Source organism: Hemiscyllium ocellatum, chromosome 39 (genome assembly GCF_020745735.1).
Source record: "Hemiscyllium ocellatum isolate sHemOce1 chromosome 39, sHemOce1.pat.X.cur, whole genome shotgun sequence".
NCBI classification, from domain to species: Eukaryota; Metazoa; Chordata; class Chondrichthyes; order Orectolobiformes; family Hemiscylliidae; genus Hemiscyllium; species Hemiscyllium ocellatum.
The window spans coordinates 14,804,846-14,821,434 of NC_083439.1; the positions used below are offsets into that span (position 1 = coordinate 14,804,846).

Below are 16,589 nucleotides of genomic sequence, written 5' to 3' on the forward strand. Positions count from 1 at the left end.
TAATGCACCTAACCTACACACCCCTGAACACTATGGACAATTTAGCATGGCCAATCCACCCTAACCTGCACATCTTTGGACTGTGGGAGGAAACCGGAGCACCCAGAGGAAACCCACGCAGACACGGGGAGAATGTGCAAACTCCACACAGACAGTCACCCGAGGCTGGAATTGAACCCAGGTCCCTGGCGCTGTGAGGCACATAAATCAAAAGGATATAAAGAGGGTAAGTGAAAGGAATAGGAAGGGCTAAAAGTAAAGATCCAGTCGTTAATCAAGGTTAGTTCTTTAACAGTGTATTAAACAAGTCAGAGAGAGTTTGGGATGGCTGATTGGAAATCTAGTTACAAATAAAGGATATGACAGTGAGTGTAGCCTTAAATACCTATGATTCCACCAGTGTGAAAATGACAGAACTAAAATGACAATAAACCGGTGACCTGCACTTATGAGGCCTCATGAGAATTTGTATTTGACACCAGGAAAATTAAATAGATCTGTGCTGTGTGATGCCAGGGTAGTTGCATATTGGTAAAGGAAGGGGAGCAGGGCCAGTGCAGGGATATCACTGAGCACCAAGGCTGGGGCCCATATTTGAAGTTGTAGCAGTGGGTACAGGCTGGAGTTGAATTAGAAAAGTCAATACACATGGGTTTAATATTCATTTATAGGCCGCCTCCTGGTCCAGGTTAGGGGAGAAGGACCAGGAAGTGATGTCAGCTGTAAGCTTCACATTACCAGCAAATCCTCATATTCTGTGGACTTAGTACGTCTAGCTGCAAGAGAGTCAACCATTAAGGCTGCTAATCCATGTACCTTGAAGAGATGTAAGCATATCTTATATTCTTCCATAGCGCAGGGAGGAGTCTGACACAAAGATCAAGTTGTATTGGCTCTCCACCTCTTGGAGATCCTGCCTAGCATTGACTGAAGCACAGCAGCTTCTGCATTTTTTTTTCTGGGGTCAAGGTATTTCTCTATGTCTCTCTCTGCCTCCTGAACACCTTTGAGGATGAAAAATATCAGATGTCAACTTGGAATGCTTCCACATTAGTGCCTTGGGCAATCGGCGTGGGACTTCGCAGCTCTCCAACCTTTATGCATTGCTTGATGTCCTCAATGTTTTCTGAGATCAAGACCATTTCACATTTAGCTTCCAAAACACCACTTCCACCCCAACCCTCCACCAACATTCCAAACTTCCTGTGACAGTCAGCCAGTACAGAACAGTTGTCAGAGAGAGATGGACAAAGCACCAAACCAAGAGAAAGTGACAGTGTGAGGAATGAAGCTTACAAACTTCAATAACTCTGTAACACCTTGGGGTAAAAAACACTTTGTCAGCCACTCTTCAGTGGTTTGAAGTTGGAAAATCAATCAGATCGCTCCTCAGAGTGCATCAAGTGGCATAACAAGAAGCTAGTTAAATGATTTTTTTAGGGCCGTAACACTACATTCAGCACAATATGCCATGCGTCTGAGCTGCTGAATTGCTGTCTCATAAACAGCCAGGAGATATTGGTGTAGCGATGGCTTTCATAGAGCTCTGACCAAGTGTAACAGCTTTCCCCACGATGTAGAGTCCCTTCCTTGTGTGAGTCTGCAGGAAAACTTGAAAACACAGGGAAGGATGTGCCAAGTAGATTATAGCCTAAGCTGACCAAGTTTAGACCAATTTATAACAAACGTTAAAAAGAAAATGACTCCACTTTCGCAGTGTCAGTGATCAGGGTCCTCATCCTGCCTGGCTCCTATGTTCATCTCACTTTTAACATTCCTACGCCGATGCCTGACTGTTTCCTGATTTAAGGCAGAGCTTCCCAAACATTTTCTCACCCAACTGTCACAGCCTCTCAGTGAGAGCGAGACCAGTGGAAGCTGGTGTGGGGGAGGTTGGAGGGAGTGGGGGTTTTGGGTGCAGGAATGTGGATACGCTGTTCATTGAGTACACTCCCATTGCTGTGTGGCAGGAAAAATAATTGTGAGGAAGAACCATTAGGCTCTTTTTCAATTGCAAAATGTAAAAGAAAGGCTGCATTCATTGTCTGAAGCCTCTGTGTTACATCATTAAAATGCCAATGAGTATGATTAGGGTGTGCTACATAATGCCAAAGTCCTGCGCTTGCAGCCCCCTCCTCAGCCTAACACTTCCATCTTTGACAGGGGAAGATCAGGAACACTGGGTTCAGGGTTTTCCACAGATCAGTGAAGCCGCTAAACAGCCCAAATACAAAGTGAAGTAGGAATCCACACCATAACTAGGACTTACAGGATAGCGAAACACTGAGCAACATTATCACAATCAAAGCAATTTGTATGTTCAGATCATCTCTGAACAGTGAGGGGCAAATGGCGTTCACTAAGTTTTTGCACTGTTCTGAAGTTCTCATGTGTTTAGGTATTACTGGTGACAGGAATGGCATTGTGGCAGTTTTTTTTGTCAATGTTTGGATGTCCACTCCCAGATTCTGTAATGGACAGTCAATTTTTATCAAGCTCGAGTTCATCCTCAGAGCTCCCGCTGAGCTCAGTGGCAAGATCAATGGAGTCATCATCTTCCTCAGTGCAATTGTCTGTGTCGTAATCTATCTCTTCTGGGCACGGTGGTTCATCATCTACACTCCCATCGCTGTGTGGAAGGAAAAACAATAGAAGGAAAGAACCATTAGTTTCTTGCAAATGTAAAATCAAAGTTGCATTGGATATTCTGAAGTCTCTAAGTTGCATTATCAAAATGCCAATTGGTGCAACAGCAGAAACAATCGTCTTTTGCAATCTTTCCACAGTTTCAAAAGAGAAGGTATGCTGTGTGTTTGGAGTGAGGTCAAGAGCTGAGGGGGATAGAAGAAAGGAACAGATCATATCTTAGCTTCAGGAGAGACAATGGTGAAAGGTATTATTTTTCAGCAGCAGGAATCATGTTCTGGAATGGCCTTGCATAGCGAAGGTCAGTTACAGCGCAATGGAAGACCAGACTCAGAAGGATCAATGTTGACAGCTCCTGTTAAATATAAATGAGCTTGTTTCTCTGATGAGAGTTTATAGGTTCCTTTAAAAACTTCTGTTAGCTTGCACAGTGCTTAATAAAACAAATTCTATGTTGTCATATTACTGTCAAATTTTGTAATAATGATGCTTCAAGGAACAATTATATTTATTACAAACTTCATACTTAATGTTAAAAACCTTTTGTTGAATTCAATAAAAAGCATCTGGTATCAGAAATACCAGACAGTTCCTTCCTGGGTCTGGTTATTAAAGGCAGTGGATAATTTATAGAATACAAATATATCAAGTCCCAGTTTACAATGCTAGCTAATCGTAGTTCTGGAATGAATTGAGATATTACAATTCCCCATAATAAGAAAATAAATTCACATCTGTAGGTATAGGTGTGGATGTAGGTTTGCCTCCAACATGGTATTTTATCTGACACCATAATGCTTCTGTTATTTCCCATAAAATAAGAAACTAGGCATGGACATCATGCCATAAGATCCAACAGATGCTTATTTCAGCTAACTATGATGCACAAAACTTTACACTCTACAGACACTTAAACATCTGGAGTAATATCTGATTAATGGGTTACAACAGAGGATCATACTTCCAAGAGAGTGTCATGTTTCACGTGATCTGAGTTGAGATGGAGTATGAGATTTTTTAACCCACAGATCACTTTATTTTAATTCAGTCACAGTATGTGGGTCTTGCTGACCAGGCCAGTATTTATTGTTCATCCCTAGTTCACCTTGAGTCAGTGGTGGTGAGCTGCCTCCTTGAACCACTGCCATCCATTTGCTGTAGGGAAACCCCCAATGTCATGAGGAAGGCATTTGACCCAGCATCACTGAAGGAACGGTGATATCTTTCCAAGTCAGGATGGTGAGTGACTTCAAGGGGAATTTGCAGGAGGTGGTGTTCCCATATGCCTGCTACTGTGGTCCTTCTAGATGGAAGTAATCATAGGTTCGGTAGCTGCTATCTAAGGAGCTTTAGTGAATTTCTATGCTACAATACAATGACGATATTGTGTATCTGTGTGACTTGACGCAACAAGAGTTGGGGGAGAACAGAACCTTTGTAGGTCATGCCACATCTGCGAAGAGAGAAATAGAGTTTAACTTTGAGGTCTGTGAGCTTTCATTATAATGTGTTGATCTGTCCTGATGAAAGGTCCCAGACCTGAAATGTTGGCTCCCAGCATTGGTGAGCTTGGAGGTGGGTAGGCATTTAACTAGGTGGGCCCAAAGCTCACCATGTTTCATTCTCTGCTTGAATGAAGCTTGAGCAGGATGGCTCATAGTCAATCTGACTGCTCAAAAGGACCACTTCAGGGTCTTGTTCTGCCACTGCTGGGATTAGCCAGTACCAGCTATGCCTTTCAACCTGTGACATTATCAATTTCCTCTATCTTGCCTCACCTCAAGCTGGGTGGGGAGGTCCCTCAATCAAGCATGTTTTCTCTCAAGCTGGGTATTTTACCTAAAGCAGCAATACTTATGTTAACCAATGTTAAGGAGGAACGAGGCTTGCATAACGTGGTAGTGAGGAATCCAACTGATGTTTATTATAGCTAACTATTGTACACAAGCGCTACATTTCCAATGTAAATCATGGACTCACGTTAAGCTACGCAGTTATAAAGAGCAGCACGCTTCCATTAGCATGTTATGTTGCAAGTGATCGCTTGTAAAATGGAATATGCTATTATTGATCAATTAATGAACATTTCTCTTAAAGGTATACTTACATACTGACCACGTGACAAAACACAACAGTTAGCTTACTATCCACATGTTACTTCACCTCAGGTAGAAGTGGGGGTTGGTCCCTCAGTCAAAGCCACTCAGTGTCTGATCTAAAGACTGGAGGTTGGGCAGAAGAATATGTGCTTGGATGCAATCCCCTGCTCTTACTTTCCCCTGTTAGTTCCTGTTCTTTTTCTCAGGGGTGGTAAATGGGATCCAAATCAATGTGTTTGTTGATAGAGTTTTGGTTAAAATGCCATGCTTCCAGGAATTCTCATGCGTGTCTCTATTTGGCTTGTCCTGTGTTGTCACAGTCAAAGTGATGTCCTTCCTCATCCGTAAGTTAAGGATACTAGTGAGAGTGAGTCATCTTGTTTTGTGGCTACTTATGTTTGTGTATCCTGGTGGCTAGTTTTCTGCCTATTTGTCCAATGTAGTGTTTCTTACAGTTCTTGCAAGGTATTTTGTAAATGTATTGTAAACTGACATCACCATAGGAAATGATGTCACCACAGGAAATGACATCACCAACCACAGGAAACTCAAACATAGAAATAGAAAGCAGGCTACACCATCAGTGCTTCATTCAGAAGCTCACTGAAGATGTTATCTAGTATGGTGACGAAATGTCTGAAAACGAACCTCCCAGCTCAGTGAGCAAACCTACATCTAGAACATTATTTATAGTTTGAGGGGGAGGCAGTGGTGGAGTTACAATGTCATCAGACAAGTAATCCAGAAGTCAAGGTAGTGATCTGGGGACTGTGTCTGTGAAAGTTTCCTTCAGGTGCCCCAGTTTCCAGCCCAAATATATGCAGCGTAGCTGGATTGGCCAAGCTAAATTATCCATAGTGGACAGGAATGTGCACATTAGGTGAATTAGTTATAGGAAATGTGGGGTTATGGGAATAAGGTGAGGGTGTGGGTCTGGATGGAATACTGTTGGGAGGGTTAGTGCAGACTTGGTAGCTGAATGGCTTCCTTCCACACTATTGGGATTCTATGAGTCTACTCATTTCTAAGTGTGCAGTAAGTTTAATTTACAGTGTTTTAAGATATCTAAAGTACAGTGACCATAGATAAGTTAGCATATTCAAACATGGAACACAACACATTCCAAATGAAAGAATTTAAAAAATCAGACAGGTACAAAGTGTCAAAAGTCTGCAAATTGAAAAAGACATTTATAACTCGGGCCTTCTATATCCTTAGCCCTGTTATTTTTTAGATCCATTAAGCGAGCAGGGCTAGGTATCAGATTTAATGTGCAGTAGGTATTAATTGTTCCCCAAATAGTCAACAGCTGGAGTGAGCAATGAATGGGGCAAAAAGAGCCAATAGCAATTACTTCCAGCATCCAGAAGGTTTTTCTCCTCTGTAAAGGATTTGTGACCCCTTTCCCCCTGCTTGGCACCTGGTAAACAAGTATTTCCCAAGCATATTGCTGTGTAATATCAGCTCAAACACTCTGTTTTGAATCCAGCAGTTTGAGGGATGGCAGAACTGGGAATGAATCTTTTACCCTCTGTACTTGATAATTTATACCTTAGCCTTGGGGGGTTCAGTCATAAATCCTTTCTTTCCATAGTGTTAGCAGAATGAATAATGCAGCTGGAAGTCTTTGGGCTGTTGATTTTGAACCACAGCCAGAAAAATCCTAATCTGACAACCATTCCTGCCACCGTAGCTATTGGGTGTTTCAGGCTGAGTAATATAGAATGAACCTTCAAATTCAGCTTGGCTGAGTTGGAATATAGTACAGCCATTTTCTGCTTGATGCATACTGAGATATTTGAAAAAGTGATCTTCAGACAGCAAATAAGACCTCTGGCTTCTAACGTCCTGGCTCAACACAATCACATCTTCTCAGATATGAGACACCAAATCACGGATAGACTTGTTTAATTTCAGTCTGCATAACTGTGTTACCCTCTGCTGTGTTTTATACGTTGACGGTATACAGAGATGTTACATTTAAGCCCTAATATATGCAACAGGAGTTTGATTCAATGTTTTAAAATGTTAGAAAAGCTTGCTTCAGTTTAGGTTTCTTTCATAGTGGTCACACCCACGTTTGATCTAATCATATACAGTGAGCAGTCAATGGATACACATAATCCAACAGGTAAAAATTGAACACTGTTGATCTTGCCCAGTGCACATCCTGTACAATGTAACTTATATGCCTCTGTCTAGCTTTTCATTTCAGCCAATGATCTGCCTGTGCTGCCCATGAATAAGGCTTTTCAGTGTGCTTAGGTACACATGGCAATAAATCAATCAAATCAAATCAAATCAAATCTACGGCTTTTCCTTTTTAATTGTAACCTCCATTTGCTGCCCTATGCCCACTTCTGGTTCTCATTTAACCCAATATTTGTGTAATGCGACAGTTTAAAAAAAATCGCATCTGTGATTTCCAACAAAAACCTACACTTTCTGCCCTCTAACTACAACTGCTCATGAAACTGGTGCTCATCCTATAAGGGTGTCCGGGTTCAAAAAGTGTGTGGTGCAGTGCTCAGCATGAATCTATGTTGATGTTGTACAAACATTGTCGGAGAATAGTTTAGATCACAAAGGGATAGGATCTCCATCTGCATCTTCCTCAGTCTCTGGAATAACGTCTATCATATTAATGTAACTTGTACATAGTTGCAATCATGTAATAAACTACAAAATGTTTAAGACAATCGAATCATCTCATTAAACAACCAAGTGGTTTTCCTCCACCACGCTAGACCATGCCCTGCAGATCTCCACCAGGAAAGAGGATACTGACAGTAAATCTGCCATTTAGCTGCTACAACATGATGCGTAAGGGGACGATTCATCTTAGAACAGGTCTGTATTTGCCCTCACTCTCCAGCTTCCTTCATGTGAATGTTGCCGTGTTTGAGACGGATGGACCAAGTGAGGTGCAGGCTGTGTTGTGCTGCCCTTGCTGGTTGCTGAGGGCATCATTTCTTGGTCTTGCACCACATTTAGAGGGGGCAAATATGAGGAGAGCTTTTGGGTGTTGTTTTTGGGAAATTGGGCTGACATATTCCTTTCAAGATTCCGACCACCAACTTTATCTATGCATCTCATTATTCTGTCAAGCCTCTCCTCAGCCTCAGCCACTCCAGAGGAAACCAACTCGCATTTTTCTAGCCTCTCCTTATAGATCAGACCCTCTAATGGAAGTAGCATCCTGGTAAACCTCTTCTGCACCCTCTCCAAAACTTCCACATCCTTCCTGTAATGTGGCGACGAGAACTGAACACAATATCCAAAGTGTGCACTCACCAAAGTCTTATAAAGCTTGTTAGTCATGACCTGTAGATGCATTCCTAAGGTCATTTCTATGTGCTGTAGTGGATATAAAAGATCCAGTCATAATATGGACCAATGGGCTGAGAAGTGGCAGATGGAGTTTAATTCAGATAAATGCAAGGTGCTGCATTTTGGGAAAGCAAATCTTAGCAGGACTTATACACTTAATGGTAAGATCCTAGGGAGTGTTGCTGAACAAAGAGACCTTGGAGTACAGGTTCACAGCTCCTAGGAGTCGCAGGTAGATAGGATAATGAAGAAGGTGTTTGGTATGCTTTCCTTTATTGGTCAGAATATTGAGTACAGGAGTTGGGAGGTCAGGTTGCGGCTGTACAGGACACTGGTTAGGCCACTGTTGGAATATTACGTGCAATTCTGGTCTCCTTCCTATCGGAAAGATATTGTGAAAGTTGAAAGGGTTGAGAAAAGATTTACAAGGATGTTGCCAGGGTTGGAGGGTTTGACCTATAGGGAGAGGCTGAACAGTCTGGGACTGTTTTCCCTGGAGTGTCGGAGGCTGAGGGGTGACCTTATAGAGGTTTACAAAATTATGAGGGGCATGATAGGGTAAATAGGCAAAGTCTTTTCCCTGGGGTGCGGGAGTCCAGAACTAGAGGGCATAGGTTTATGGTGAGAGGGGAAAGATATAAGAGACCTAAGGTGCAACTTTTTCACACAGAGGGTTGTATGGGTATGGAATGAGCTGCCAGAGGAAGTGGTAGAGCTGGTATAATTGCAACATTTAAAAGGCATTTGGATAGGTATATGAATAGAAAGGGTTTGGAGGGATATGGGCCGGGTGCTGGCAGGTGGGACTACATTGGGTTGGGCTATCTGGTCAGCATGGACGGGTTGGACCGAAGGGTCTGTTTCCATGCTGTACATCTCACTGACACTATGAATATTCAGTGAAGCATCACAGAAGCATCCTGGTCAACATGATTAAACAACTGGTTGGACATTTTATTGCTGCTAGTGAGAGTTGTGTAAACAGGCTACTGTTTTTACCAAGAAAAGTGCAATGATTTAAACATCTTTTTTCATGCAAAATACTTTGGGACATTCTGAGAATATGAAGGTGCAATTAAACACAGTCTTTCCATCTGTCCTAGCATTGGATTTGCATGTGTTAGCTGGTGACATCAGCATTGTTGTTAAATGAACAAAGGACTAAACACAAGCAAGGCAAGCACAGACTAAAGGCTTTCCACAGACACAAGCTGCAGTATAAGCATTCAACCGCACAGGCAGCCACCCTTTGTTAGACTGAACAGAGATTGAAGAGCAAGGAAAGGAACAATCCAATGTCTACTTGAGTTTAAGTTTTCCTGCTTTCCCTACCTTTCTCCCAGAAGATGGTCACTTGAGATTAGGAAACTCATGCCTGAATTTGAATTGCTCAGTCTTTTCTACAGTTGATTTAGTTTTGCAGCTTTTAAAATTGCTCAAATGATTCTACATGGCTTTTTAACTACTGAACAATAATCCCAGACAGATAGGTTTATTAATTGGGGAGAGGGTACCTCTGATTCTAACCTTTGCAGATGTTGTTTTCTGAGGAATAAAGTTTTTGATATATGCAATTGTTCTACTTGTATCAACATTGTCTATGCAGATAAACTAACTCATCAGTGAGGTGTCTAGGCCCAAGAACCAGGAATAGTTTATGCAGATCTCATCCTGTTTGCACACGACACAACAAAGCCTAAACATAACTCACTTCTGACAGTCTCTTTAATAATGAAGTGTATAGATTGCCCCAGACTGCATTAGGACTCTAGAGAAAAAGGAAAGCTATTTTGCATATCTTTTGTCTTCATGCTGTGTGCAAGCGGGTAGTCGGTCAGACAATAGACTGTGAGGCACCTTGACATTGTCCCTCTGCTCATGCTGAGTGAGATTCAGCATTCAACAGGAATGAACTTGAAACCTTTAAAGAGGTTGATGCCTAATGTGATGTCATTCACTTCGCTGAGCTCAGTGACCTCCCAAATTTATTTTGCATAATTTTGCTTCGACATCAAAATATTGGGCACAGAACTGGAGCATTGTGCATTTTATAAATATTAAACAGTTGGCGTTAATTTCCATTATTTGCTGGAGGAATGTAGATATTTTTAATCAGTTCTTTCAGACATTTACCATACACGGGGGCGGGGGGGGGGACTTTGAACCCAGACTTCCCAGCACAGAGATAGCAATATTAGCAAAATATCACAAGAGTCCTTTAAAACAACAGTGATATGGAGATGTAGGAGTTCGTTTTATATTGTTGAATACTTTAATTTCTGAGTTTATTATATCCATACAACTGATATCTTAAACATTTTTTAACCGATTAGGCTGTTTATTGGAAGCAGTAATTGGTTAAGATTTATGGTGATACCCACAACCCACCGCTGTGGGCGGCACGGTGGCACAGTAGTGGGCAGCACGGTGGCACAGTGGTTAGCACTGCTGCCTCACAGCGCCTGAGACCCGGGTTCAATTCCCGACTCAGGCGACGGACTGTGTGGAGTTTGCACGTTCTCCCCGTGTCTGCGTGGGTTTCCTCCGGGTGCTCCGGTTTCCTCCCACAGTCCAAAGATGTGCGGGTCAGGTGAATTGGCCATGCTAAAATTGCCCGTAGTGTTAGGTAAGGGGTAAATGTAGGGGTATGGGTGGGTTCCGCTTCGGCAGGTCGGTGTGGACTTGTTGGGCCGAAGGGCCTGTTTCCACACTGTAAGTAATCTAATCTTTAAAATGTGGCTTTGTACAAACATGAGTGTCAAAAAGTCCTTGCTGAAAATGTGTTGCTGGTTAAAGCACAGTAGGTTAGGCAGCATCCAAGGAACAGGAAATTCGACGTTTCGGGCCAGAGTCCTTCATCAGGCTCTGGCCTGAAACGTCGAATTTCCTGTTCCTTGGATGCTGCCTAACCTGCTGTGCTTTAATCAGCAACACATTTTCAGCTCTGATCTCCAGCATCTGTAGACCTCACTTTTTACTCAAAAAGTCCTTGACACACCAAATAGTTATACATCCCTTCCCTGGGGTGGGGGGAGTCCAGAACTAGAGGGCATAGGTTTAGAGTGAGAGGGGAAAGATATAAAAGAGACCTAAGGGGCAATGTTTTCACGCAGAGGGTGATATGTGTGAGGAATGAGTTGCCAGAGGAAGTGGTGGAGGTTAGTACAATTGCAACAGTTAAAAGGCATCTGTATGGGTATACAAAAAGAGTTTGAAGGATATGGGCCAGGTACTGGCAGGTGGGACTGGTCTGCATGGCCAGATTGGACCGAAGGGTCGGTGTCTGAGATGTACCTCTCTCTGACTCTATGATTCTATGTAACTTGCATTCACATTACAGCAAACTAGAGTCATTGGTCCAAAATACATTAGCTGTGCTCAGCATTTACTCGTGACAGCACAAGGGAAAAGTTGACTCTGAAAGATAGATGAATCCTATTGGCAGATGGGGACTAGAAAACAAGGTGGCACTGAATCATTCCAGCCTTTCTATTTAGACTTTAATAAATAGCTCTGAGGTTTAATACTACTTTAAAGGTACAATCATTTTAACCCCGCACCAGCTTTCACTAAATGTGCCACACTGGCCTCAACAGTACTAATTTCAATTGATAATTTTGAGAATAAAGTTTCTGCCATGTGGATAGTGGCTATGTGCAAGATTAATTGTGTTATCCAATTTCTATCCAACAAAACAACTATTATTGGCTTATATTTACAGTATTAAGAATTAACTGTTTTTAAATAGAAATTCTTAATTTTCTAGTACTTTGAAATGTACAAGACGTGCCTAGAAAAACATACTTCAATGGAGAATGAAGTAAGCTTGAATAGCAGGAGGTATAATTCCAGATTAATTGGTGTAACTCTGTTCTCCTTGCGCTGAACACACTTTCCATTTTCTTTACACATCATTTGACACTCAAATTCCAAAAGAACAACTTTAGAATTGTGTAAAGTCTGTCATTTAGCTAGGACTCATGTGCTTTACAGTTCCATTTCAACGGTTTATTCTATTTATACCTACTTTTATTACAAATTTAACATGTTGGGCTACCTCTGTACTACATCTCGGATTACAGTCTGTGTTAAAGCTTTTTTTTGATTTTCATAAAATTGTTCATTCAGGATCAAGGATCAACAAAACTGTAATCCTCATATCTTCATCATCCCCAAACCCCCAGCATACTGTGCCATTATTTGCTCATCTGGACATCATCTAGCACTTCGAGGAGAAAGTGAGGTCTGCAGATGCTGGAGATCAGAGCTGAAAATGTGTTGCTGGAAAAGTGCAGCAAGTCAGGCAGCATCCAAGGAACAGGAAATTCGACGTTTCGGGCATAAGCCCTTCTTCAGGAATGCTGAGCACAGCTAATGTATTTTGGACCAATGACTCTAGTTTGCTGTAATGTGAATGCAAGCGATTCCTGAAGAAGGGCTTAAGCCCAAAACATCGAATCTCCTGTTCCTTGGATGCTGCCTAACCTGCTGCGCTTTTCCAGCAACACATTTTCAGCATTATCTAGCACTTCCAATTGCTATGGAACTGTTACAGTCTGGATCCCAATCCTTTCCATCTTGTGTCACTACTGATCAATGCTGATCTCCTTCCGCTTAGACCAAAAGTCATAATCATCTCAACTGCTTTGTCATTTTGAACATCACCAGCACATGTTTTCATTACTCATCGCCTCATTAAGGTTGGTGAAACTGACGTTTCAAACCCTTTTGAAGCCATCACACCCAAAATGTTTACTTGAAGGGTTCTAAACTTAAACATAGAGTTAGGTCATTCAGGAGTAAATCAGAGGGGCATGATGACCCAGTGGTTAGCACTGCTGCCTCAGGGTCCCAGGTTCGATTCCAGCCTCTGGTGACTGTCTGTGTGGAGTTTGCACATTCTCCCCATGTCTGCGTGGCTTTCCACCAGATGCTCCAATTTCCTCCCACAGTCCAAAGATGTGCAGGTTCATTGGATTGGCCATGCTAAATTGCCCATAGTGCCCAAGGATATGTAGATTAGGTGGATTAGCCATGGGAAATACAGGGTTATAGAGTAGAGGGGTAGATCTGAGTGGAATGCTCTTTGGAGGGTTGGTATAGACTCGATCTGCTTCCACACTGCAGGGATTCCATGATTCTAGGAAATATTTTCAAACAGAAGATGGTAGAAAAATGGAACACTGCCCCAAAGGTTGCAGACACTGACACAATTGGGGCTTTCACGTCTGAGATCAAGACTTAGTTAGTTTAGGGTAAGGAGCAAAGTGGTAAAACTGGGCTGAGTTATTGATTGTTTGGAGAAATACATCAGTACACATTGTGACTGGCATTGTCATTCATGTGACCTCCTGTATCTTTGCTCTCTATTTGAAAGAAAAGTTATTGAAGCTTTCAGAAGCATGGTATCAAAAGTATAGTTAAATTTGTATGGACCTTGAGGAGCTATAGGAAACAGCATGGAATAATTAGATCTACAAATGCAACTCAATAAAATTGAGTAAGTCAGGATCATTTTGAATTTTCCAGGTTGTGCGCCTGTGGAAATGAAAGATATTGTGAACAAAATTAGAGCTTCCCACAGTCTCCAAAGAAAAATTATGAAATATTCACAGAGTGAGGAAGAAAATCTGAACAAATAAGAGTAGCAGCTTGATAAACAGTGGTTGGAAAGGACCTCTGGAGCTGTCTGATACTCTAGACATCAACGGGGAGCAGAAAAGCCCAAACGGAGAAATACTGAAGAAGTTAGAACTCATTCTGAAACTCCCACTAATGACAATTTGTAGAGTATACACACCTCAAGAATAATGAGAGAATGTTGATTAGTTTGTGATGGCAGGGACATCTAGCTGAATCTTGTCAATCCGAGCAACTAAAATATGGTTTCATCAGAGATGGGATTGTCTTACGCATAAGAGATCCTGCTGTGAAAGCATGTCTGCTGAGAGAAGGGAAACATACTCTCAAGACAGCTATTGGCACATGTAGAGCAGCTCTCAGGTTGTCAATATTCAGCAGAGAGCATTAATGGGAGAAAAGATCAGATTTTCAACATGCTAGGTTAATAAGGGCAACACAATAGAAAAAAAGTCATATTTTCATGGAAGTCTTCAGAAAAGTCAAGGCCAGAATACAGCTTACGTAAGTATTGTAAAGGATATTGCAAGAAAGAAAAGCAAACGTGGCAAGAGTGTGGAAAGTTGAGATAAAACTACAAGAAGCTGAATCAGCAAGTGTTCTGCTGGAAAGAAATGAAACAAGTCTAACAAGATGTGTCTATAGGGATATTGGATAATGATGTTGATGAATCACTCTACACCATAGAACAGGTTGGCACCATCTGGTATGAAGGTGATTAAAAATCAGTGACTATTAGGAAGCTGATTGCAGTATATGTGAAATGTCAGCAGCACTCTGCGCAACACCATGAGCTTTGCAGACCTGTGTGCATTGTTTTGTAGAAGATCAGTCCATTCACAATCAAACAGACCCTAAAAGATTTAAAACTATCTGACAAGTTCCCTCCGAGCTACTATCCTGACTTGAGACTAAATCACCTTTCTTTACCAATGCTGAGTCAAAATTCTGGAACTCTGTGTCAGCACTGTAGGTGTCCCTACACCTCAAGGACTGCAATGTTTCAAAAAGGTAGTTCAACACCATCTTCGCTTGGACAATTAGGGATGGGCAATAAACATTAGTCTCACCAGCAGGACCAACATGCTCTGAATGAAAAAGGTGTTCACAGGTCTTCCTGATGAAAATTGTCTCAAGATGAATAAAAGTGTGAGACCAATTCAACATTTGTCAAGCCGAGTTGCAGCTTCCCTCAAGTCCAGTTTGAAAGAAAAGATGGAGAATCTGGAGAAGATGGGGATAATCAACTTATCAGCATCTTGCTGACTGTAAAAACATCTTGAAAGCTAAAAGTATGCACAGTTGCAAAGTAATCACACTACTTCATGACTGCCATTGAAGAATATTTTCTGTAACTTACTAAGACAGAGATCTTTACTGCCATAAATAAGACTGATGGTTACTGAGAAGTGAAGCCAGGTTTTCTGACTATGGCAAAGTGAGGACTGTAGATGCTGGAGAGTCAGATTTGAAACATTGACTCTCCTGCATCTCGGATGCTGCCTGACCTGTTGCACTTTTCCAATGCCACACTTATCAACCCAGTCTTCTGACTATGTTCTGGGCACGATTTGGAGATATTTGCGTATGCCATTTGGCATTTCCCCAGCCCTGGAAGAGTATCAATACAGATCACTGCATGAGATAGGCAGTGATCTTCCCAAAGTGAATGTAAATCATCTGCTGAAGTATGGATGTGGAGATGTGATGGAGGAAGACATCATAGATGATAATCACAACCTAGCGAGGCTGCTAGAGGGAGGTATACCTGAAGCTAAACAAAAAACAAATGCAGTTGAAGATGACTGAAGTCAAGTATATAGTTCAAATACTGACAGAGAAATTATTTCACCCAGATCCTAGTATGGTGAAAACTATAATCATGATGCAGAAATCAAAAGCTTTGAAAGTAGTGCAACAACTTGTTGGATTTGTGAACCACATTATTGCCTTGTTTGTCATCAAAGAATGAGATTTTATGCAATGACATTTCAAAGAAACTGCATGGTATTGCGACACAATAAGAAACAATTCTTTCTAACCTTAAACAGCCACTGTTGTACAATGGGCTACAATGATAATTATACAGTCACACTGCCTCTTGCAGTATGATACCAACGAGATAGAGTTTAGAGCAGCTTTCATGCAGGAAGGATCACTGGTTGCTTGTGTGTCCACAAAGTGAACAACTTTCCCTGGAGCCTGTGAAGGAAATAGCATCCCAGGAACAAGGAGACAACAGATGAACAGCCAACAACAACTCAGATGCATGCCATTAAAAGACCTGAATGCTTTAACAATTATGGACGAATTGCATGTGCAAAGTCAGATAAAAGTGGAACCAACCAGAATGAACAAAATGTTTTGTTCATGAATGCAAGTTTTGTTTATTCACCATGTAAATTGGGCAATTTGAAGCTGCAAATTATGGTGGGAACTTTTTCTCAATGAAAATGGTGATGTTTTAAGAAATGCATCTGCACACTGGAACTTATAATAGTCAGATGACTTCTAATCATAGAATCCCTGCAGTGTGGAAGTAGGCCATTTGGCCCTTCAAGTCACACTGACCCTGTGAAGAGCATCCCACCCAGACCTACATCATCTATCCTATTCCTGCAACCCTGCATTTCCAATGGTTACTCCATCTGGCCTGCACATCTCAAGACACTGTGGCAAGTTAGCATGGCCAATCTACACATCACTGGGCTGTGGGAGGAAATCCATGCAGACAGTCACCCAAGGGTGGAATTGAACCTGGAGTTCCTGGTGCTGTGAGGCAGCAGCGCTAGCCACTGAGCCATCATGCCACCCAATGATGTTTAGAGAAAGAAGCCATTAAAGCTTGCACACAGAACACTGTTTAACCACAAT

The 16,589-nt window shown here is 41.8% G+C and overlaps 1 protein-coding gene across 1 annotated transcript in view; it reads right to left on the reverse strand.

The window, feature by feature from the left end:
• Window positions 1-2,481: 2,481 nt before the first annotated feature.
• The window catches only part of LOC132834190 (cytosolic carboxypeptidase 4), a 248,579-nt gene continuing 234,471 nt past the window's right edge, over window positions 2,482-16,589 (reverse strand). Inside the window, exon 23 of the mRNA XM_060852856.1 lies at window positions 2,482-2,629. Coding sequence (XP_060708839.1) covers window positions 2,482-2,629 — 148 coding nt within the window. The remainder of the gene's footprint in view (window positions 2,630-16,589) is intronic.